The 25,636-nt window shown below is 45.2% G+C and overlaps 1 protein-coding gene across 1 annotated transcript in view; it reads left to right on the top strand.

The window, feature by feature from the left end:
- The window catches only part of LOC122794974 (fatty acyl-CoA reductase 1-like), a 647,127-nt gene that overhangs the window by 347,808 nt on the left and 273,683 nt on the right, over positions 1–25,636 (top strand). The window contains exon 8 of the mRNA XM_044063565.1: positions 23,923–24,351. Within this exon, the coding sequence (XP_043919500.1) occupies positions 23,923–24,351 (429 nt within the window). The remainder of the gene's footprint in view (positions 1–23,922; positions 24,352–25,636) is intronic.

Raw genomic sequence — 25,636 nt, 5'->3', positions numbered from 1 at the left:
ATGGTCAGCATAGGGCATTTGCTTTAGGCCTGTGATTCTTTTAGTGAGGTATTTCTGCGGCCTTTCCAGTTGTTGCAGATGTCTTGAAAGGTACATACCAAACTGGGTGTTGTATTCTATAATGGGTCTAATGAGGGATGAGTGCAGTAAGGACAATGACCTCCTTGAAAAGCCGTTAGTGATGATGTCACACAGGATTTCCTGACTGATGTGGTTATCAAAGGTGAGACCACTGTCCACCTGTGTCCCTAAGTCTCTTATCACACTTTCGGTGTTTAGTGTACTGCCACCTTCATGGTAATTCATGGGTACGTGTTTTTCCCCAAGGGGATAACTATGCATTTCTTGGCTCATTGTTCATCTTTGAGACGCACAGTGGTCCCTTCAACATGCACTGTCTGTTGTAGATGAGGTTTGGGCCCTCTGAGAATAGATATTTCTGATGTTTTGCTCATGGGTCAAGCATACCTTTGACTAGAAACAAACAGGGTGTAAAAACGTGGTCTGCTATTGGGGTTAGTTTCTCTAACCCTCAGCGATACTTTTCAAGGAACCATAAGGTAGGGAAGTATCTCATTTTTTGTAAGTCACCGCAACCTTTCCAGGTCACTCCAAGTGACTGTTCTTGTCCCAGTGCAGAGGGGGCAACTGCAATGGTTATCACCTATGGGTCAAGGGAGGTGCGCAGAATCAGAGTTTTTGATGGGCATTCTGCAGGATGCCTATCCAGTGCCCTTGAAGGGTTGCCTGACTGATGTATTCTGGAGGCTTGCTTTCCACCCAGCTGCTTGAGAGGCCATCACAGATGCTTTAGTGTGCTGAGTTATGTCCAAGAGGTTGTATAGTTCCCTTTTTTTTCACCTCAAAATAGTCCTAAAAATCCCTTCCTGGCATGCCACCCATCAGTGAAGCAGCAGTGGAAATCTAAAAACTGAGTCATCCAAGAGATCCCAGCAGACCAACAAGGATCTGTGGTCTACCCAAGATTCATTCTTGTCCAGTAGAGAAAAAAAGACCTCTGGCCCATTTTGGATCTCTGCAAATTGAGGAGTTTATAAATTAGACAATATTCCAGTTGGTCACTATAACAGTGGTGTTCCATGAGGCTCCAGTGCCTTTGGCTGGAAGCCAGTCATCAATTTCAAGCATTGCCTTTTTTCTCACCACTCCTTCCTTGTTTGCCAAATGCATGGCAGTAGTAGTAGCCTGGCTTAGGCTGTGTGGGTGTTGGGTCTTTCCCTAACAGGCTGACTGGCTCCTGACTGCTTCCATGAGGACATTCCTGATCAAAGCTTTTAGATTCCTTGCTCCAGCTGTCTGTCTTTGGGCATCACAGTAAATTACAAAATGTCCAGCCTGGAGCCGTTTTTTTTTAGTACTGGAATTTATTGCTTACCTTTTGGATGCACTTAAGCAGCCAACCAAAGTACCACTCTCCAGACTAAAAATCTCTTTCCTCAGGCTCACGTCTCCACAGTTTAGTGTTTCTTTGTTCATATGGCCACTTTTATGTCTAGTTCTTGTGGCAAGATTCCATATTTGGGTACTCCAGTAGACTTCTCAGCTAAGTGGTCTGACTAACCCAGTGAATTTCCCAGTTTCTCTTGCAGACGTCAGTCACCACCACATTTGGTAGTGGTTGGAATCTCCTCTGGTTGCAGCAGGCCAACCTTGTGATGTTCCCCATCCTCCCAGTGTGACCATAGAGGTTTGGGGGGGGGGCATTTCATGAACTCAGCCAGTTGTCACATTCCTGTCTTAAACATGAGGATGGTTCTAGTGTTGCAGGTCTTTCAGGACCTTCTCTCCAAGGGTGTGATCACTCTGCAGACTGACAAATACATCAGTGGTAAGCAAGGAGGAACTCTGTTCTGGTCTGCGTTGAGAGTTCATGAGAGTTTGGCAGTCCTCAACATTCTGACTGCAGTGCACATCCCAAGGAATTATCCTTGTGGACAGCTGGAGTAGGCTGAATCTCACAATTGGTCTCTGAACTCTTGAGATAGCAGTGTGGATTTTCAGTCCTTGTGTCACTTCCTGTTGTAATCTGTTTACTTCCTCATACAACACAGAAATGCAGCTCTTTTATGGTGTGATCCTTCCAGGGGAACATTAATTATGGGAAGCTCTTCTGCATGCTTGTTCCCAAAGTCTTCTGCAAGTCTATCCTCCGGACAACTCTGATGTAATTTCTTCAGAAGGCAGCTCAGTCTAAAGTGACTGTGATCCTTGCAGCCCTGTTCTGACTAAGAGATTTGTTTACCCTTTCTTTGGCCCTCCCCTACTTTACCCATCCTGAATATTGGGCCCTGTTCTGGGTCTTATTACGTGTCGGTTAGGCCTACATCACCTGAAACTTCGTTCCCTCAAACTGGTTCTCGAGTCCAATGGTGGCCAAAATCCCAGACTGGGTTATTCATCTTTTCTTCCAGAAGCCTTCCACTAAAAAAATTTACGTTAGTAAGTGGAAAAATTTATCTGTATGGGCCTCTGTCAAGGATTTGGATGCGTCTTCTGCACCCTTGGATGCTATCCTGGATTTCCTGGCTGATTTTTCATTCTTGTTTCCATTGTTCGACCATAAAGTTCAGTCAGTTGCCATTTCTAACCTTCACATTCCACTAGCCATTACATCAGTAGCGGCCTTTAAGATTTCCAGGGCTTTTTTGAAAGAATCCTTTTAATGTCCACCTGTTTGTGACCCAGTACCTTCTTGAGATCTCCATCTGATCTTGCATGTTCTCACTAGACTATTTTTGAAAAGACAGCTGCAGTTTCTTTGAAGCTGTTTTCTGTTAGCTGTTAATCAACAAGGAGGGTGTCTGAGCGTCTAGTACTATCCTGTGTTGCCCCTTCTGTGATTTTTCACAAGGACAAAATCACCTCAAGGACAAACCCTTCAGTTATACCTAAGGCAGCTAGAGTCTACTCTAATCTGAATGAGCCAGTTCAGTAACTAAGGGAGAATGGTTGTTTGTGCCATTGTTTGGATTTTTACTGGCAGTTGAGATTGTTGGGACAGAACAAAAGTGCAGAAAATCTAACCAGCTTTTTTTTCCCCAAAACACAACTTGGCAAGCCTGTGTCCAGACTGACCCTGTCAAGATGGTTTTGCAATTGCATCTCCTTTGCATACTCCCTAAAAACTAAATTTTGCCTATTAAGCCTAGGGCACATTCCACTTTTTGCTTGAGCATTGATTGATGTGTGGAGCATGTACTTGGCCTAACACTCATTACCTTTGTGCCCCATTACAAATTGGGCATACAGTCTGTTTACAGAATCCTTTGATTTCACCAGCCTGGAGATCTTACTGGCTGTGGACTTGTATCCCAGATGTTTAGATGAATGGAAGAGAAAACATCTAAGTTATATACTTTCTGTAACAATAGGTCCGTGTGTTCCATCCTTCCTCCCATGCCCCATCCAAGTTCACTATTGCTCATGGCTCCTGGGTGGTTGTGTGGACTTCACTCTAAGCTATTGGTGAGAGGGCCCCTTGATCCCCTTCATGTATATAAAATTGCTGTACCTTCGTCCATTCTAGGAGCAGTAATGAGGCAAAACTTGAGAATCAGAGCAGGGGGTTATGGTTTTGTTAATCTGTAGTTCTTGAACTGTGGAAAATTGAATCTTTTCAAACTGTTTTGTAAATGTATAAATAGTAACATACCCTTTTATCCTGCAAAAAACAGATTTTGGGTCCCAGTCCAGGGCTTAGGAGTTAGCATAATAGTTAATGCATTTATTTTACAGATAAAGTACAGGGTTTGATTCTCACCCTTGGTCTCTGGTCATTGGCTAGCTGTGCAGTAGTCTGCAGGCTGGATTGCCTGGTAGTTTCGTAGGAACATGTAAGAACTTTAAATATTTCCAGTCCTTTGGCCTGATTCACAGTGATGCTTTAAATTCTCATGACATGAACTGTATTGAGCTGTTTGATCCTTACTCATGTCCTAGCACTCATCCCAAAACTGGCACGGATTTGTAGGTCTTCTTACCAGTTTAACTTCTGTTCTATTTGCACAAAACTGGTTGTAGTGGTTTACCTTTATAGTGCTGAAAGCACGTCCGACAAACGTGCATATACGCAAACCATTTCCATGAATTTCGTCCGGCCAAATTCTCAACTTCAAAGAAACAGCGAAAGTCGACATTTCTGACTGCTCCACAGCTGAAACGAGTGCTACCATGGGTCAAAAAGGGGGAGAGATTTTATTTGGAACGTCGTTCGCAGTTTTGTGAAGTCTCTTATTGCAGTTCACGAAAGCTGTTTCTGGGATGTGGCTGTCGGCAGTATAAAGGTAAACTGGTTGTAGTACATTTAGATGTCACAAGGGGCTTTGATAAGTTATATTATAGTCATAAAAATATGAAGTTAAAGTATAAACAACTGCACAGTGTTAAGACTGTTAATTTGCAGATCCCAAGTTGATTTTTATATAGAGTTGTCAGTGGATTCCAGTAAAATCGTGTATGCCCCATGGGTTGTACTTCAGAGTAACCATATTTAACTTGGCGCTGTTGTCTCTATTCCAGTTGCATATAAATGTAGGGAAAGTAAGTAATTTGATAAAATTAATGTTGTGGCAGGATGTTTATTTGAACCAGTATGTCTGATGTTGTCCATGTCACTTTTTCTCACTCTTGGGTCTTGGATCCGACATTGGATTCGAGCCGGCACTTCACAGATTGCTTCAATGCTTAAGCTCCTCCCACTCCCATGTTCCCTAGCTGCCCTCTAGCCCCTCAGATCTCATTTGCCGCTTTCAGCTACAGACGTAGGTTTGTTGGCTTGGCTCCTGTTCTGGGATAAGTAGATTATTTTTCCTTACTTTTTGACTAGTTTTTGGGCTAGTTTTATTGGTACTGTAGTCAGTTTAGTTTTTTGAGCTTTCTGATAGCAGTAGTTTTATCCCTCCCCTCCCAGTTCGTTGGTTTTGTTGAGTTCTGTTTTGGCACCCTTTTCTTGTAGTGTTACTGTAGTTTTTCCTTTCTTAGTATGATTGCCTTTCTTATGCCGCGGTGGTACGGCGGTAGCATTGTTACCTCACAGCAAGAGGTTCTCCCATTCGATTTTCTGCTGAGCTTGGGAGTGCCTTCTGTGTGGAGTCTGCATGTCCTCCCCGCGGTTAGGTAGCGTTTGAAAGAAATGTATGTGTAAATGGGCATGCCGTTGAAGGTTGGGCGCCGAGCTGGCACCTCTGCGTTTCGTAAAAATCTACTGCTAATCATTAGCGGACTGGAGTTCTGCTGTGGTCACCCCTTACTGGGAAAAGCCAAAAAACAAACAGTATGATTGCCTTTCTTTTTCTAAACGTGTGTGTGTGTACAGCTTGCTTCCTCTGGTTTGACCTTGGCTTGTTTCATCCTCTGAGTTAGCTTGTTCCTTAGGCTTAGGTGTCATGTCTGACAAGCCCATAGGCTTTAAGCGGCACTCCTCATGCGGTCGGAAGATGTCTGTTTCTGATTCTCATGAGGAGTGCCTTTACTGTTTGGGCAATGACCACCTGGAGGATGAATGCAACACTTGTGCCGCATTCAACTCCAGGGCTTTGGTTGAGAGCCAAAACAAACTCTTGTTGAAAGGGGTGGCTCAGTCCCCTGCCAGGTCTGGACCCGCTGAGTGCAAAAGGAAGGCCCCCCTGTCTTCGGGGTCTTCTGCTAAGAAAATGAGACTCTGATCCTAGTGTCTTGGATCTGTCCCCATTCTCTTCTTGGTCAGATCTGGTATTCTCAAATCCCAAGATTTGTGACCATGGATCTGTGGCTTCCCCTCTTAAGCCTTCGGGTCCGAGGTCTCAAATAGACCCTGGGATCCAGGGTCTCTGGTCCGAGGCCTTCAGATCTGGCAGGATCTGGACCAGCCACAGATCTGGCTTCCGATCGGGAAATGTGGGATCCAGGCCTTCGGGTCCTACTTTATCTTCTGATCCGAGGAAGTCTGATTTGGGATCAGTGTTAGATCCCACTGTTGTTATTGAGGACTACACTTGGGCACTGGCTTGGGGCAGTCTCCTATTGTCTCCAAGCACAGAAGCCGTTCTTTATAGGAAGGCCCAAGGGATCCAGGCACTCATCCCCAGCTAGGCCCTCCACTTCCTCCAGATCCTCCAGGAGTTTGCTCCCTCTGAATTGGACAGGATGATTAGGTCCTTTCTTAAAGCTTAGATTGAGCTGGGATTTCTAGTGTCCCCTGCAAATCTAGCTAGGAGGCCATCGCCTTCCCCCTCCTTGGGTTCTCCTTGTCTGACCAGAGTGGTTTCGTGCTTCCTCGTCCAGGACCATATGTTGAGGGAAACGTGAGTTTCCAGGGGACCTTCTGCCTCCACCCTGTCAGTCCCCGACTCCTCCTGCTTGGCCTCCCACTGCATTGGTAGAGTCCCAGACCGTAGCAGTCTACCCAGAGTCCTTGCGTGGGGGGTTTGGCCCTGTATTTTTTTTTTGGACTGGTCCCTTCCCGTTGGCACTTCGGCCCTCGGTAGCTTAGGGCTGATGCTATCCAGAAGCCCAGAGGTTCTGCCCTGCTCTGGTCTGTCCCACCAGGTGGGCCCTCCTACCAGGAGTTCGGATGGAGCATCATCCAGTCCCTTGCCTTTCTGGGTCAGAGTGGACTTTCTCCTCCCAGAGAGTTTCCTCCACGGCCTTTCAGGGACCTTCACAGCCCCATCTTGTGGACCACTCATCCTGTCCTTGGTCAGCCCTCTCGAACTAGCCTGCAGGTGGGAGTTGTCCCACTCAAGGTCCCTCTCACTTAAGAGTCCTCCCTTGAGCCCCCCTGGAGGAGGTTCCTCGGAAGAGATCTTGTAAGAGGAGATACTTGGACTCCCCTGCCATGTTACTCAGTGAGGATATGGACCTCGATGAAGGGGGATGGATCCCCTAACTCTCCTCTCGAGGATGTCTCCTTCAGGGACATCCTGGAAATCCTTAAGCTTAAGGGCGGTGGGTCCCCCCATCCTCAGAGGAGTCCTTTTTTTCTGAAGGCTTTCAGGATGGGACCATCTACCTCTTGGGTGTCCCCTCCAGCAGATGAATAGTCTCACAACAGGGCATGGAAGGAGCCTGATACTGTGGAGCCTGTCCCCAAATGAGCCAACAAGTTCCTTAGCCCCCCTTTCCGACAAGCAGTTTTGGTCTAAAGGTGTGCCATTTGATGCAATAGTGATAGCTGCCGCCACCAAGAAGGAACTGGCAGAACAGAGCATCTGTTCATTCACCCAACCATGAGTCCTAGGCAATTGACAGGCACGGAAAGCAGGTGTTTGCCTTAGCCACCTTTGGGCTGCGGGCACTAAATTATCTGGCACATTTCACCTAACTTCAAAGGATCCTGGTTAAGGAACTCGCCATTTTCCTTTGAGGTACTCCCAGCTGGGAAACTAAGCAAGGTGTCCCCCAAGCTGTCCATACTTCCCTGGCTAATTCATTGAAGAGGCTGATTGACAAGATGGAAGGAGGCTTTTGTGTGGCCAGCACAGGCATTGTGGATTTGCATAGTCCTTCAAGGCATCCGTTACCAACACCCCTTTTTTATGGTTCTACCCTGTTTGGCCCTTCAGTCAAAGAAACTCTTGCCCACAGTGAGCAAGTCTTTGGCTGTAGGAATCAGTTTCTCCACCCCTTAACGCTACTTTTCCAAGACGCAGCTAGGGGGCCAGGAAGATGTGGTTTTGCTCTCTGCCATCCAGGATGCTGAAGATGAACCTTCCTCCAGAGGTCGGAGGAGAGGCAGATGTCACCCCAGGGGCAGAGGGGATCTGCAAAATCAGGGCTCCAGAGAATCCTTCTCTGAGAAGCCCCAGCAGCACTCCTGAAGTGTTACCCAATTGTCCTGCCCTGGAGGCAGTTAGGGGTTTTGTCTTTGCACCCTTTAGCCTGAACTAGTATCACAAAAGATTGGTGCTAAATATCTACAGGGGTTATTTTTTTCCCTTTTCCCAGCCTCCTCCCATCATGAGTTACCTTCCTGATGCATCCACATCATCAGAGGGAGTTAATTCAGGAAGACGTGCTCAGGCTTCTTCGGAAGAGAGCCATGCAAGATGTACCCCCTACAGAACGAGAATCCGGAACTTACTCTGGCTTCTTTTTCATGCCAAAGAAGACTAGAGACATGCGTCCAATCCCGGACCTCTGCAAACTCAACCTCTCAAGCAAGAAGTGAGAGTTCTGGATAGTCACTGTTCAGTCCATCATGCCCTTGTTGCACAAGGATTATTGGATGTGCTCCATGGATCCCCAGGATGCATACTATCACATCAAAGTAGACAGGTGCTCCAGGAGGCATCTCTCAAAGTAGGTGCCAATCATCAGTTCAGAACCCTGCCCTTTGGTCTCACCACAGCCACCCGGTTGATCATGTTGTGTTATCCCTGCCAGGTAGCCCTCGAATGGCCCAAATACCAGAGGCTTAGTATTTCTGTGTCAGTTGCTGTCACTTCAGGACTGACGTCAGGTCATCAGTAATATAAATTTGCAGCTGACGCCATCAGTCTTTCTTGCCGAGGAGCCTGAAACGGAAGCAGTTTGCACTAGTGCCGGTCAGCCACTACTTGAGATTTGTCCACTACTTGAGATTTGTCTTCTGAAGTGAAGCTGAAGTCTTCTAAAGCTAAGTACCCTGCTGGGAATCCTTTTTTCTTGCTGTAACAGTTGTCAGAAAAAGTTAACAATTGTTTTGCCTGTGGAGAGCAAATACCACACAGAGACATTCATTCTTACTGCGTCACTTGCTTAGGCCCAGACCACGACATCCCTCGCTGTCTCCTTTCTTCTTTGGTCAACGCCAGCACTATACATCGTCGGGCCCTTATTGTAGCTAGATAATTTTGCTCACAGGCCTCAAATGTCGATATTGTTTTGGTAAGCCATCCGACAGCAGATCTTCTGAAAAAATGTAAGGATAAAGACAGACCGCACAGGTCCAAACCTACCGACAACGCTTCCATTAAGCTAGTTGTCAGTTCTCCGGTCCTCTGGTGCTTTCGCAGCCCCTGATGCCAGCTTCTGTGGATTCGCAGGCCACTACTGAGACCCTTTTGAAGTCCGGTAGGCTGCAAAACTCTTCTCTGACTAAGGATCCTGCAGTTCTCTACCTTGGGTGGGTCCGGAGCCGCTGAGTAGGCACTGGCTTCCGAGGAAGTACTTTCCATTACCGATTCTCGTCAGACAGACTTCTTTCGAGTTTACCATTCTTTCTAAAACTACTGAGTTTCTAAGGCCCAGGGTACGAACCACACCCAAGAAACCAATGACCCAATCTCAGACACCTGCTTCCTTGCCTCAGTCTCAAATGCTTAAATGGCAGAATACCTTGTAATGCTGATCGGGGGTAGCTTGGCTTCCCCCGATCAGCATTACAAGGTATTCTGCTTAAATGGCAGAATACCTTGTAATGCTGATCGGGGGAAGCCAAGCTACCAAGCCAAGCTACCCCTTCCAAAAGAGAGAGATCTGTCCCCAATAGTTTTATTTAAACAGGACTCTGACACTGCATCTGAATATGAAGACATGCAACCCCTCTCTGAGTATGAGGATTCTGATGCAGAAGAATTCATTCCTTCAGCCTCTCTACCCGAGGACTTTTCCTTTGGGGAAACCCTCGATACTTTAAGGGAGCATTTGCAATGGGAATGTCAAAACTACCCTCAGTCTAAAAAGAGACTCAGAATTCGTAGATCTTCAACAGCACAGACCCCCTGGCCATTCACCCTGTCCTGGATGTTGTGGATGATGTTTTCATGGAATTTAGTTTGACTCCTGACGCCCTCCCTCCTGCTCCCAGAAAACCTGACCAGTATGGAGTCCTTGACGCACACATTTCTTTTTAAAAATCCTACTGCTGACCCTGAGGTTTTCTCAAGGGCCTAAAGGAATTAAAGCAACTTCTGCTAAGAATCCCACCCCCTCAGATAGGGATTCCTGAGCACTAGACAGATGTGGTAAAAAAATATACACCTCTGCTACTCTTGCTAGCAGAACACTGAATTGTTGGTTCCATATGCTAAAATTTCAGCAACGTACCATGGAACTCCTCAAACAAAAAATATCCTTTTCTGCTTGTGCAGAAAATAGTTACAAGTGTTCATGCATTCTACAAGTCAAGTAACCAAGCGCACCTTACACTGTGGTTCTGATGCCCTAGAAGCTTCTTGCAGGGCAGCAGTCACCAGTTATGTCCTTAGGAGGCATGCTTGGCTTAAGGAACAGCCCTAGCCAGACCATGTCAAATATAAATTATTGGATGCACCGTTGCACAAAGACAATGTATTTGTCGCCAAGGCAGAGGAGGTCTGGAAGATGAAGCTAAATCTATGCAGACAGTTAAGGATTTCCTACAGGTCCTGCCATCCAGGTTCAGTAGGCATTACCCCTCCAAGCACTGGTACTTTCCTGCTCCCTCCAGGTCAGTTCAGCCCAGACCCCGGGGAAGCAGACCCCACCCCCAGACAGCAGCCACAGGGAATGCAGAGATCAAAGCAATGGAGTTCCTCCACTTCCAAACCAGTGTGTGCAAAAGCCACCCCCTCATGGTAAGAACTCACTATGACTCTCACCACCCCCCCTCCCTCTGCCCACCTGCACTTGCCCTTAGGAGGAAAACTCTCCTTCCACGCAAGCACCTGGGCCACCATTATCGACTACCGCTGGGTCCTCAACATAGTGTCCCAGGGATACAAATTTTCTTTCCACATTCTCCCAATCCCAAAAGGGTTCCCAGATCTTCCTCCAAACCAGTGGGCAGAGGCGAAAAAACAAGTCCTTTCCTTGCTGTGTCTGTGAGGGCAATAGAGCACATTCCTGCAGAACAGGCCAAGGTTTCTACTCCCGACTTTTTATGGTACCCAGACAAGAGGGCACTTGGCACCCTATCCGTGATGTATCCATTCTAAACACCTTCCTGTTGATATCAAAATTCAAAACGCTCACCCTCCAGCAACTACTGCCTATGCTCTCCAAGAATGCGTGCCTAGCCACCCTAGACCTAAGAGGCCTACCTACATTCCTATCAGGGAATCCTGCAGGAAATATCTACATTTCAGGACAGGATCTCTGCACCTTTAATTCTTTGCGCTTCCCTTTGGCTTATCTACTACTCCCAGAGTTTTCACAAAATGTCCGACTCCCACCATCGCCTTTTGCAGACAAGTATACAAATTTACCCATACTTAGATGACTGCCTAATTCGGACAGACAGGAAAAGCTGCTCAAGCACTTGGCCTTTGTAAAGTCCCTACTGACCTCCCTAGGGTACATTGTCAATGAAAAGAAATTCAAATTAGTACCCACCCAAAGGATTTTATTCCTGGGAGCAAGCCTGGGCACAGCATCCTAGATGACATTCCTTACACCAGAAAAGCAAACTTACCTGACAGGCTATCTCTGTCAACTAGCCATCGGACCCCAGTTATCCGCAAGGAAAATCCTGCAAGCTGTGAGGTTAATGGCATCTTGCATTCTACTCATTCCATATGCCAAACTGCATATGAGGAAATTTCAATGGTACTGAAAAAGCCTTTGTCAACACCCTCGAGACCTGGAAACTCTTATACCAATGATACCTTGCCTAAGGAAAGATTTTCTTTGGTGGGCAGCAGCATGCTCCCACAACAAGGGACTACCTTCCTCAACAACCCCAGCCTCCCAGACCCTCACCACAGACGCATCAGACTATGCCTGGGCTGCACACCTGGACGGCAAGTGCATACAGGGCCAGTGGAGCCCACAGCAAATCTGCACATCAGCCAAAAAGATTAGCTGTCCAGCATACATTGACAGTTTTCAGGCCCCTTATCTCCCCAGGGGCTCTCCTGATCAAAACAGACAACACCACTGTGATGTGGTATATCAACAAGCAGGGAGGGACTCACTCCTACCCTCTATGCAGGCTCGTCATGACACTTTGGCACACAGCCTCAGCCATGCAACTACACCTGTTAGTACAATTCCTGCCAGGCTCTCTAAACTCTCTGGCAGACAACTTGAGCAGAAATCTTCTGGACCCACACGAGTGGCAGCTAGACCAAAGAACCGTCACTCTAATAACTCATAAATGGGGCACCCCGAAGGTCGACCTCTTTGCTTCCCACTCCAGCAATCAGCTCAGCAAGTTCTGCACCACAGAGCCTCACTGCAGGGCCTGGAAAGTGGATGCCCTATCCTTCCCCTGGGTCAACCTCTGTCTATTTATTTCCCTCACTACTTCTCATAACCAGGGTACTGCTCAAAATAAGGGAGGAAAAACCAAGGACAGTTCTAATTGCTCCAGACTGGCCTCACCAGCCCTGGTACCCACTGCTGCGCAGCCTGTCCCCACTGCCACTATGGCATCTCACTCAGACTCCAGCCTTCCTGACCCAGAGGGAAGGAGAATTCTTGCATCCCCAATTGCAGACTCTCAATTTGGCAGCCTGGCTTATTCCCTGACCACTGATCAAGCTGCCAGTCTCAGTAAACATATTCCAGATGTTGCACGTGAGGCTAGACGCCCTAGCACTAGAAAGTCTTATGCTGACAAATGGAAAAGGTTCTGCACCTGGATTCAGGCTAAGGGAGCTGATACGGCACAGCCCTTCCTCTCATCCTGGATTACCTAGCTGACCTGCTACACAGTGGTCTCTCCCTTTTCCTCTATTCAAATTCATACCTCTATCTCTGCTCATTTCAACACTGAGCACCCACTTTTCTGACATGCTCTAATCAAACAGTTCCTAAGAGGGGCTAGCAACTCGAGGCCACCCAGAAGAGCACCTACCCCAGCTTGGGACATAAACTGTGTTGGAAAAGCTCACCCTACCGCCCTTTGAACCAGCATCTTCAGCAGAGTTAGTTTCTCTCCTGGAAGACAACCTTGCTTCTGGCCATCACTTCAGCCAGAAGAGTATCTGAGCTACAAGCACTCTTGGCTGTAGAGCCCTTCATCATCTTCCATGCTGACAGGGTGTCCCTCAGGACAAACCCATCCTTCATGCTCAAAGTGGTGTCCAGTGTGGCTCTCAACCAATCCATTCATTTGCCCATCTTTTTCCCTAACCCACAAAACAAGGGAGAGAGGATCCTGCACTCTCTCTAGATGTGCACAGACTGCTCAGATTATATCTAGACAGGACTAAATAATTCAGACAGACTGATCAATTGCTAGTCAGCTTTGCTGTAGGGGCAGAGGGTAAAGCAATCTCCAAACAAACCATTTCCAAATGGATAGCACATTGCATCCATTTCTGTTACAAGCAACAGGAGAAACCTCCAACTAAGGGGGTCAGGACTCGCTCTACCAGAGCAGCCTCCACCTCTGCAGCTGTCCTCAGAGGAGTCTTCACCAGGGACATCCTGGAGGCTGTGACATGGACTTCTGTAACACCTTCACCAAGCATTACCACCTGCCTATCTTCAAATCCAGAGCAGGAATTGCCACTCCAGTCTTGCAGGGCATCCTAGCCAGCCCCTAGTCTTCTTGACTGCTTCCACCCTTTTCCTCAGCTTTGGGAATCAACCCAAATGTGTGATGACAACAGTGAAACACACAGAACATAGAACAGTTGTATACACTTACCATAAATGTAGACGTTCGAGTGTATTCACTGTTGCAGTACTGGTTTCCCTCCCTCACTCCCCTTTTCTTCTCTCTCCTTACAAAGAACTTTTTTGTATTTACTTTCTACTCGTGGGGTTCTTCCACCATATCCTGGCTCCCACTTGGGGCTCCTGACGGGGCAAGATAAACTGATGTAATTGCATAGGCTGCCATACTTTATACTACTGACAACCTGACGTCAGTCCTGAAGAGACAGTAACTGACGCAGAAATACTAAGTCTCTGGTATTCGGGCCGGCCGAGAGCTACCATGGCAGAGATAACCCAAATGTGGTTACTGCAACGGTGAGTACACACTAACATCTACATTTATGGTAAGTGTACACAACTGTACTTTCACCAAGTGCATGTCAGCAGTCGCAGCTCACCCGAGACTGCAAGGATCCAGGTGTTTCCCTATCTCTACGATTGGTTCCTCACAGCTCCTACGAAGCATCATCTGGCCACTGCCTTGCAATATCTACTACAGCTTTTGAGTGGTCCCCCCGATTCACCTGATGTCAGCTCCAATCTGCCTCACACCAGTTGCAGGCGTCATCATCTTTGCCAGAAGGTTGGGAGACCTAATCCACCAGGCAGACAATTCTACTTTCCTCCCCCCAGCTCCACAGCCACCACGGACGCTTCCCTGTTGGGATGGTAGGGTATTTTCAGGGACAGACAGTCCAAGGCATGTAGTCCAAAGCAGAGACCAAGCTGCATATTAACGTCCTAGAGATGCAGTCGTCCTCACATTGCAAGCCTTTCAGGACTGCCTTCCTCCGTGTACCATTACAGTTCACACAGAGAACATGGCAGTTGTGTGGTACCTGAAGAAGCAGGGGGCCACACGTTCGTATCTGCTTTGTCGAGAAGCCATGAGTGTGGGAATCGGCGATATCCTTGGGACACTTGCTCTTTGCAACCCACATTCCCGGGGAGTCCAACATGTTGGCAGACAGACTGAGCAGGGCCATTTTGAGCCCTCACGAATGGTCCTTGAATCCTTCAGTGGCGAAATTGTCCTTCGCGAGGGTCAGCTGAGCTGCAATCTGTTTGCATCCCCCCCTCTAACACAAATGCACCTAGTATTTCACTCTGCTTCCCCCAACTGAGAAGTACCTTAGGGATGCTCTGGCCCACAGTTGGCTCTCTGGTCTCCTTTATGCCTGTCCTCCATTGCCTCCGATTCCCAGAGTACTTCAAAAAGCCCGCCGCCTCAAGGCTACCTTGATTCTCATTACCCCTTTTGGCCTCAGCAGGTGTGGTTTCCCCTTCAGTCTCAACTGAAGTACCCCCCCCCTTGAGTACTAGATCCCATTCCGAATCTTGTTTCCCATCCCTGTCAGCTTCCAGATCCCAACCTACAAAACTATTCATCTGACAACATGGTTTGTCCAATTCCAGTAATTTTGAAACAGCCTAGGCTTCCTTCTTCCATTAAGAGCATTATCCTGGCTTCCCAAAAGTCTTCCACTAAAAAGATTTACACTAGGTAGTGGAAACTTGTTTTCTATTTGGGCTAAGCAGCACAGTAGAGATCCTTTTTTGGCTTCCATTTCAGATGCTTTGTTTTTCTTGTTCTCCGGTTTTCAGAAGGAGCTAGCTTTTCGACTGTCAAAAGTGCAGTTGGCTGCTATCTCCAACTTCCATGTGTGTGAGGAACTGGCCTTCTCCTCTCGATTGTGCAAAGCCTTTTTAAAAGTTGTTTTCTACTTAGTCCCCCTGTTAATGACCCTTCTGTCCCTTGGGATCTTTCCGTTTTGCTGGAGTCTCTCACACAGGGTCCATTTGAACCTGCTGCCACATGTTATATCAAATTCTTGTCATGGAAGATGGCCTTTTTCAGTAGCCATAACTTCAGACAAAAGAGTTTTGGAGTTGCAGGCTTTCTATTAAACTGCACTTGGTGTTTTTTCATAAACGTAGGGTGGCTCTTAGGACTAATCCATCATTCATGCCCAAGGTTGTTATCAATCATTCATGCCCAAGGTTGTTATAGAAGTGAATTTTAACCAATTAATCCAATTATCAGTCTTTCCCCAACCTCACCAACAAATGGGAATATCTCTTGCATACTTTGGATGTCCATAGACCACTGCGTTTTTATCTAGCTAGGATGAAGAACTTCCCCAAGTCTGACCATTTTGTGGCGTTTTCTGTCAACAGGAAAGGTCAGGTGGTGGTGTCCAAAGTAACTCTCACTGGATTTTGTCATGCATTTCCTATGCTTGTTTGTCTAAAGTTTGTCTTTATCTAGGCCAATTAGCACTCATTCCACTAGGTCAATGGCTACATCAGCTGCTTTTCTTGGCCATCACTCCATAGATGACATTTGTGCGGCAGCCACCTGGTCTTCCCCTCACACTTTTGTTAGACACTACAAACTTGGTATTGTATCCAGGAACAATGCTTCCATTGGCTCCACAGTTCTTCGGCATGTCCTTCCATGAGGCCACCCAGGATTTAGGTTAGCTGAGGATTCTGACCCAAGAGTGAGCAATAGTGACATGGATAACATCAGATAGTTATGTACTTACCATAACTTGGCATCTGTGTAGCGTCTAGAGGATGTGGAGGTGTCCTGTTTTGGTGGTCAAGCTAGTATTAGCTGCTTTCTAGTGAAGGGCAAACTCTGAGGGGTTAGAGGGCAGCAAGGGATCATGGGAGTGGGAGGAGCTTGAGCCTTGAAACGGTCTATGAAGTGCCAGCTCAGATCCAATGTCGAATCCAAGACCCAAGAGCGATGAATAGTGACATAGGATAACACAGATGCCAAATTATGGTAAGTACATGACTCTCTTGATTACAGAATGGCTAGGTCATTTATTTTGGTATAAACTAGTATTAAAAATATGAAAATATGAGATTAAGCGGTCTTGTAGTTGACTCAGAAATTTGTCTGAATAACCCCATTTTGGAAGAATTGAAAGTCATAAGGATTTGGGACTGTGGATTAGTAAATAGCACTCTGCAGAAAATGTAGCAAAAGCAAGGAGTAAAGGACTTGAAACACTTTGGACTACTGATGAAATCGGCCCCATCAAGGAAGCCTCGTATCTTTACTAAATTGCAAACCAAAGGGATTCCCACTTGTCAACACCTACATTATCATGAGATGTTTGCTAATGTTGTAGTGATGTTGCACTGTATAGGTTATTAGCCCTATATAGGACAGAAAGGAATTACCCTATAAACCTTTAAACAGAGCTTCTGGGTTTTGAATTAAAATTAAGCTCTTGAATCTATAGCGAGAGAGCTTTGAGTTTTACTATTCAAAGTTTTAAAAGCTGAAGGAGGAAGAAACTAGTCAGTTCTAATATTATGGGATAGACTTCTGTGACGTATCAAAACACATTGAGTATTTAAGGTGTTATAAGAAAACTGGATTGAAGATAGTTTTTAGCTTAATATTTTGGAACATGTGTTCCATATTGGCCCCTAACATGCCTGAAGACAGGATACTGCAATCTAGGAATCTGTCTGCCTAGTTTTGGTTTCTTTAATATTTCTACCTTTCTGCATTTTACTTAATGGCTTCATCTCCCAGTCTCAAGGCTTACTGTTTGAAAAATCCTAATTCCTTCATTTAGCATTGTTTAGGGGTGCAAGTGTATTAACACATATTAAGCTTTTCTTTGTATCTTGCATTTTTATTCGTTCTCCCTGCATTTTTTCTCACTATTTTGTCTTTTTTTGTTGTCTCACCACCACACACACTGCCTAGCAAGTCTGCAACAGATATGCTTACCTCTTCAGATCATTTCCAAGAGCAGAGAGCGCCCTGTGGTCCTATTGCTCTTGTTGATGCTAAAGATAGACCCACAGTCTAGTCATTCATCTTGGTGAGTGGAGTACTGCTACTTGTGTACCATCATTCACAGTGGATGTCAGAGATTTTATTCTTTAAGTCTTATGGTCTCTACTGTACTGCCTCTTCAACACTTGCAGCAAGCTATCCATGTTTTGCATTGCAAGGGCTGTTTAGGTATATGCTATCATAAGCCTCCCCCATGTCCCAAATGTAGTCCTTCTCCCCAAGATCGGCAAGCCAGCAATATTTATGCCAGTCCCTCTTCCCTATACTAGCTCCTGCAGTGACCAAGTTTTGGTCATCTGAGTATAGCTGGGAATTTATCGCTCTGAGCCACAGTGCTAACTGCAATTTCCTCTCTCCAGTTTTTCTTTTTATTCTGTAATGTCCCTTTTGTTTATACTTTTTTTCCTCTCACTGTGTAGGAGTCTCATTTTATATCTCGTATCCTCTACTTTCTTTGGCTTCCAGTCCCTTCTCCCACAAATATCTAAAATTGGTTCCTTTTCCAGGCTGCAATGCACATTTTTAGAGTTGATGTTACTTTCACTTTGTCCAAAAATAAAGCATTAAGTTTCTTTGTGCATTACCTTGCCCGTTAGTTGTCCCCTTCACAGCTTTTAAGAAGCATTAAGGCTGACGAGCATAGTTAATTTCCTTTTTGTCCCACAAATATATTTGAGATGCTTTACCACCTTCTCTTGTCTCTCATCTACCCCCTCAAAAAGAATCTCCTCCATAATTCTACTTTCTAGCTACTTTGCAATGCTGTAGAAAACGGCTCGTAACTATAATAAATTTAATCCCTAGTTTTTTCCCATAATCTGTATTTACTGAAAATATTTCGTCATTGGAATTGGAACAGGTTTTGAACAAGGATTTTTATGCAACTCTCCATTTATGGGTTCATAGGTTGGTACTAGGCTATCAGTCATAAGGCCTGTACAAGCAAGCCTAGCCATAACAATTCCCTGGATATTTTTTCCCACACCATTTACTTCCCTGGACCCCTGTCTAGCAGGGCGACTGACATGATCCCCGGGGTGAATTTCCTGTCTCCCAATCAGTCATCATGGTTCGTTTTGAAGAGGGCCAAGGAGGCGCTCTGCTTGACATGCATGGACAGTCTATTCCAAACTGTGGGGGGGGGGGGGTCTCTGGGTCAGGAACCTATCCCTCCAGCATGTTTTGTTCATTGTGATGACAAGGTTTAGATCCCTGGAGCGTGTGGTTCTGAGGGATTGGGATTTCTAAGTGGAGCATGTCCAACAGCTCAGGGTTTGACATGGCCGTGTACGTTAAGCAGAGATCACCTCTGAGTAGACGATATGCCACAGAGTATAGCTGGAGTTTTTTTAGATGGTCAGCATATGGCATTTGCTTTCAGGCCTGTGATTCTTTTAGTGAGGTATTTCTGCAGCCTTTCCAACTGTTGCAGATGTCTTGTGAGATGCATGGGGCGTTCTACTCTATAATGGGTCTAATGACGGAAGAGTACAGTGGGACAATTACCACCTCCTTTTTTTTGGATGAAAAGCCCTTAATGATGAGGTGTGCCACACAGAAGGATTTCCTGACTGTTGTGGCGATGTGGTTATCTAAGGTGAGACCACTGTCCACCTGTGTCCCGAAGTCTCTCACATTTTCGATGTTTAGTTTACTGCCACCTATGTGGTAATTCATGGGTACATGTTTTTTTCCAAAGGGGATAACTATATATCTGAAGTAGTTAACTTCATTTGATCATCAACCTGTGGTTATTTGATCCGACCTGGATCCGAGCTGGCAGCTTTCCAAGCTAGAGATCCGAGCTCCAAGCTCCTCCCTCTTACCCATAATACCCTGCTACCTCCTTCCAATCCTCTGATCTCGTTTGCTGCGGCTTTGTCAAGCACGAGTTTTTTTGAGCTTCTAGCGTTTAGGCGATTTGTAAGTGTTTTTGTCAAAGGAACCAGAGAGGACAAAAGATGTGGTTCCGGAAGTCTCAGCAGTCCCATTATGCTCCGGTCCCTTCGTCCTTCAGAGGGGGACAAGGTGGATGCTGGCCCAGAGGCAGAGGGGGGGCCGAAAAAATTTGGGTTGCGGGAACCTTTTTCTGACTGACCCACACAGCAGCCCTGAGGGGTTGCCTGACTGCTCCTCTCTGGACGCAGTTGGGAGGCATTTTTTGAAGCACCTGGCCCAATGGGAGTCCATCACAACAGATCGCTGGGTGCTTCGAATAATATCCAGAAGTCACTCAATCCCTTTCTTAAACCTGCCTCCTCAGTCGAGGCGCCTCCCCGATGTACCACCCAGTCAGAGGGAGGCTGCGGCTTTAGAGTTAAAATATCTGCTAGAAAAGAGCCATCCAGCACGTCCCCCCAGGCCAGTCTGGGTTAGGCAAGTACTCCAGGTTCTTTTTGGTTCCAAAGAAGACTAGGGACTTGAGGCCGATCCTCAAACTTTCAGCAATGAACCTCTTCATTGCCAAGGAGAAATTCCGGATGGTCGCGCTTCAATCCATTCTGACCCTTCTGCAGGAGAATGACTGGATGTGCTCCATAGACCTCAAGGATGCATACTATCACGTTCTCATGGGCAGGCGATCCAGGAGGTTCCTCCGCTTTCTTCTAGGGGCCAGTCATTACCAGTTCAGGGTCCTAACCCTTACCTTGACTGCTCACAGTATTAATGGACAGAAGCAGCTCCTAAATGCTTTATCCCATGCATGTCTCCTCACATTATCTATGGTATGACCCCAGTTATTCTCATTAAGGGTAATATATAATCAACCATGGATGTGTAAGGCCAATCTGTGACCAAAAGGGATAGTTTGTTTCCAACACAAAAAAAACAGAAATTGGCTGGGTTTAAAATAGCTGACAAGGGTAGCTAGCCTATTACTTGCCTACAAGACTGTCGATAAAATAATTGACCTTTATTGAATCTTGATATTTTGTTCAACGAGTTTTGTACAACATGGTATGTTTTTTTATGACACTGATTCTCATCGCTGCAGTTTCATCCTGTCTTGTCACATCTATGTAAGATGGATTCCTGTTGAGAGAAGAAGAAAAAAAGATTGCTTCTGTTGAAATGTTGACAACCAAAATGCATTGTTGGGGAATTTATTTTTAGACTGTGCAACCTCTCGTAGAGCTCCCATTTTCAGTGCTTAAAATTACTACTGGCTTTGACTTGCATCATTGAGTTCTTGCCAGTTTAACTTTTCTTTGTCTCTTCATTGAACTTGTCATTGTAACTAATTTTTACCATTTTATTCTGTGCCTTGGAATTTTTTGTTAATCACCATCTGCTAAAGCAAGTCCCAGAACACAGACTGGCTGAAAAAACATTTGTGTATATCAAATCCCATGGCCATTTCTTGGAATTTTCACTTTTCTGTTTACATTTTTCTCTAAGGTATGCCAATCTCTGAGTTAGTATATAACTTTGGGAGGGTGCAGCGATGCTTGTGCCATCCCCAAGGCTGCAAATTTTTTTTTTATTTTATTCATTTTACATTCATTTACTGGGAATGTCCGACTGGGCACAGGTCCTTTTTCAGCAGAGGCCCAGGAAGAAAAGCTCCAGTTATAATAAATACAAACATTGTGGAAGTGACAAACATGCAAGGAATTGCAGAAGTATTTACAATCAATGGTTATAATGACCAAAAATGCAATTCTTTAGAGGTAACATTTACATGTCATACAAGAATATGTGCAATTTAAATGATGAAGAGAACTAGTTTCAATACAGTTGAAGTCAAAATTGGTGTAAAATAACATAGACTGAGGCTAGACCTATCCAGGACAGCTGCAAGAACAGAGCCAAGTGTCTGTGTTAAAAGCTTTTTAAATTGTACTGTAGAACAGTTGGAGGTTATAGCGGTTGGCAGTTTATTCCATATTTTAGGAATGGAGTTTGAGAAGAGTGATTCCCCAGCGGAGTTGTTAGCTTTGGTGGCATCTAGAAAGAGTTCATTACTGGAAAGGAGGGATCTGCAAGTGGTGTATTGTTATATAACATTTTAGAGAGCAGGGGTTTTATCTGGTTGATGCAGTATTTTGTGGGCAGACATTAATTGTTTAAAGTGGAGCAGTTGAGGTCCTAGCTATTTTAGCTGTTTAAGAGATGCACAGTGATGTGACCTGTGTGTGACATCAGTGGCAAACTTGCTAATTTTATTGTAACAAGATTCCAGCTTGGTTAGATCAGTTGTTGTGGATGTTGGTTAGAATTGGGGAGGTATATAAGCGAGTTGGCAAGAGATGTTTGCAGGTGATGGTAGCTTTTGTGTTTCTAGCTAGAAATTTTCTGTATAGTAGACCTAGTTTCTTGTGGACCTTCTTAATAGTTTGAGCTATGTGAATATTGAATTTCAAGTTGTCAATTTCTACACCTAGCAGTTTAGTATGAGTTATTGGGGTGATAGTTTTATTTTTGGATACGAAAGACAGGTAAGATGGGGGGAGATCTTGGGTAGAGAACGAGCTTTGTTTTATTGGGGTTTAGAATTAGTTGGGAGTTAGTGAGCCATGTTTCAACAGATGGAAAGGAATCTTGGGTTATGGTGTGGAGGTCTAGTAGGAAGGAGACTGTGCATGCTAGCGTACAGTCTGCATATTGGATCACTGAGGTGTGGAGGTGGTTAGTGAAGAGAGAATAGAGGCTCTGTAACTGGGAGAAGAGGGGAAAAGATGGTGTTGCCATTGGATGGCCTCTTGATGTCCTGATAGTTAGTTTTGGAACCAAGTGATAGGAGTTACTAAGGTTTAGGGTGGAGAATATATGGATGAGTTTCTTGTGAGTTACCATATCAAAGGCTGGACAAGTCCAAATATATGGCATATACAAATTTTCCATAATTTTTATAATGTTTTACTGTGTAAAAGGACATTAGGGCTGTGGTGGTGCTGTGACAGAGGTGAAAAAAAGTTTAAAGAGCAGCAATGTTTGAGATTCACTTTTCTGTGTGTTTTTTTTTTCCCTGCATGTTTTCTCAGCATTTAGAGTGCCAACATTTCAGTAGGGAGCCCTGTCCAACACTTTATCATTTTCATCCAAAAAAGTACTCTCTTGCCTTATTCTTTTCTTGTTCTTTGAACAAGCAGACATGAATGTATTTGCAGTGTTGGACACATTTCCTTCTTTGACTTCTGATATACTTGTTCTAAAAGAATCCTCACTCACTGACATCAAATCCCATTGCTCGTCACAGCAAGTACTGGAATATTCTCATTGACCTGATGATTTCCCTTTGACATTTTATACAATAGTATAGGTTGTCCTAGACAACAGGGACATTAGCCTAGTGGTATCTATTTGTGCAGTAGAAATCAGTCAAGTGTTTGTGCCCAGGATGTTTTTATTTAATAAAGTAAAGAAGTCACATCTTTAAGTGTTGTAAATTGTATACTCAGAGCATGGCATGTTTTAGTAATGGATACTTTGACATTCTTTTTCCTTGAAGGTCTAGGTTAATGAAGCAGTCGTGTTGACAGTACAGCTGTGTGAAAAAATATGGCACTAGTGAATTAACTTAATGTCTGTTCAATGTTGCACTATTCTTAACCTGTGGGAAGTCATCCGGCCAGTGTACAACAGCTTTTTTAGTTACTGGAGGTACGTAGGATGTGTCGCAGATATGCTCTTATTGTCTGCCATAAAAGGATAGCCACACATACAAAGCTCAGAACTTTGCTTCTGCCGATCGGACCACTTGACTTGTACATTGGTCTGCTGCCCATTTCCATTGGTCGCTACATCTTTCCAGTAAATGCTATGTTGGGGATTGTTTTTAGCAACTGTCCTTTGTATTTTTAGTTCATGACATCCAGGAAGAGCATGTAGGTGTGGAAGGCAGATTCCACATAAAGATAGCCACAACCTTTGACTTTTGTAATTAGGCTCCAATCTCAACCTTTGCTCTTGTTTGCCAGGCCTTTGTTCCTAAAACCTTGCATAGCAGTCTTTCGGCTTTAAATCTCTAATCTAGAGAACCAACACCGTAAACATCTGTCTAAAGACATGGAGGGTTTCATGGGTTCTTTGGCTGAGATGTCTGAAGAGGAAGGTTAGCAAACCTAGGCCTGAGTTGTCTTCAGCTGCGCTTCTTGCTTAGGACATATTCCTTGAGGTCGGTGAAGATCTGTTACATCTGGAGGTCTGGTCTGATTTCCTTGGTGGATATCCCAGTGGAAGCTACTAGGGAAATCTGATCTAAGCACATTTGCTGAGGCAGTGTAGACTTCCGGTTCAGGTGGACTAGGGATCTGTGGCTTCTGCTTGAGGCCCCCAGGGATGTTCCTTCCACTCCTGCCAGGGATCAACCACATCTTTCCTGACATTAGCCTTGTGTCTTGTTCCTCCACTTCTCATGTAGAAATGCATGTGAAGAAAAAACAAAAGACTATGCACACTCATGTTCCTTATACCCCTCAATCAGACTGGGATGCTTTTTCTCAAGGTGTAATTAAGTCATTTATGGCTCTGAGGCCTTCCTCTGTAATTCCTGTTTCTTCCTTTATATCCTCTCCTGTTTCAAGGGTTGGGGAGCAGGTTATTTCTGCTGATAGTGATGATTCCTCTTCTGATGACTCCTTAGCATATTCCTGTCAACTCCCTTCAAAATATGCTTCTCCAGAGGAGGAAACAAATGGGGGTGATTCCCTTTTTGAAGAGATTACCTTTGGTGAAACCAGCAAGATGAGAGAATTTGTTAAATGGGACTATTCTCAGATTTCTGAAGAGCAAAAGAGGTGTTATGATCTTCTGCAAATAGAAGTCCCTTCTGCAGTACCTCCAGTCCTACCAGCTTTCCTAGATGCTTTTGCTTCTTCCAAGAACCCTGATTCTCGGGCTCCTGCGTCTACGAGATCAGATAGATTTTATAAGGTGCCTGATGATTGTAGGTTCCTCTACAAGTGTCGTTCAGCTGATCCAGCTGTTTCCATTGCTTCTGATGAGTCTTCTTGGTTGTAGTCTCCTGCTAAGCTACTACTTTCTGATGAGGAAAGAAAAATTCTGGAGACTTGGTGAAAAAGTTTTTATGCGTTTTCTACTTTAGCTATCATAGTGATTAATTACCAAATACATGTGTCTAGGGCTTTCCCAGGCTTCACAAACCCTTGCTCAGTTACGTAACTCTGAAATTAAAACTCTGGTTTTGCCTGTTTTGGCAGCTTCTTCACAGGTGGCTAGACATTCGATTTAAGTGCAGTTGTGATGCTGTTGAGGCATTATGTAGAGGTGCTGCGTTTGGTTTTGTGCTTAGGAAGCATTCCTGGCAGAGGCTTCAACCATTGCTAAATGACATTAAAGTAAAATTGCTAGATGGCCTCCTTGGACAAGTCGGCTTTGTTTGATTCTGCAGCTGCAGACTTTGACTTTGCAAGAAGAAAAAAAATAACTTCAGGATTTGAATCACCTGATGTTCTTCGTGTTTCACTGTCACACTTGGGTTATCCTGCCAGGGGTAGCCCTCAGTTGGCCCTAATACCAGAGGCTTAGTATTTTTGCGTTGGTTGCTGTCATTCCAGGACTGACGTCAGGTCATCAGTGGTATAAAATTAGGCAGCCGACGCCATTAATTCAGCCTTTCTTGCCAAGGAGCCCGAAGCAGAAGCAGTTTGCACGAGTGCCAGTCGGATGCTACTGGAGTTTCGTATCTGAATTGAAGTTGAAGTCTTCTAAAGCCAAAGTACCCTGTTGGTGGATCCTTTTTTCTTGCTCTAACCGATGTTAGAAAAAGTTAACAATCGTCTCGCCTGTTGAAAGCAAATGCAGTACTTCCATTCTTACTGCATCACCTGTTTAGGCCCAGACCACTACGTACCTCGCTGTCGCTTTTGTGCTTTGTTCAATGCCAGAACAAGTCATCAGGCCCTTATTGTAGCTAAATATTTTCGCTCTGTCCCCGTATTACAATATGGCTTTGGTAAACCATCCAACTACCGAATTTCAGAAAACACACAAGGATAAAGACAGAGCTCACAGGTCCAAAACTGCTCCATTAAGCTAGTAGTCAGTTCTCTGGTCTTCAGTGAGGTGCTTTTGCAGCCCCTGATGCCCGCTTTTGTGGATTTTCAGGCTGCTACAGAGACCCATTTGGAGTCCAGTATGCTGCGAGACTCTTCTTTGACTAAGGATCCTGCGGATATCTCTACATTGGATGGGTCCGGATCCACTGAGCAGGCACCAGCTTCCGAGGAAGTTCTTCGCACTACTGATGCTCTACACAGGCAGACTTCTTTCGCGTCT

Source organism: Protopterus annectens, chromosome 2.part1, assembly GCF_019279795.1.
Source record: "Protopterus annectens isolate FY-2018-M chromosome 2.part1, PAN1.0, whole genome shotgun sequence".
In the NCBI taxonomy this organism is placed as follows: Eukaryota; Metazoa; Chordata; order Ceratodontiformes; family Protopteridae; genus Protopterus; species Protopterus annectens.
The sequence above is the reverse complement of the archived record's forward strand: the minus strand, read 5'-3'. Positions and strand labels throughout refer to the sequence as shown.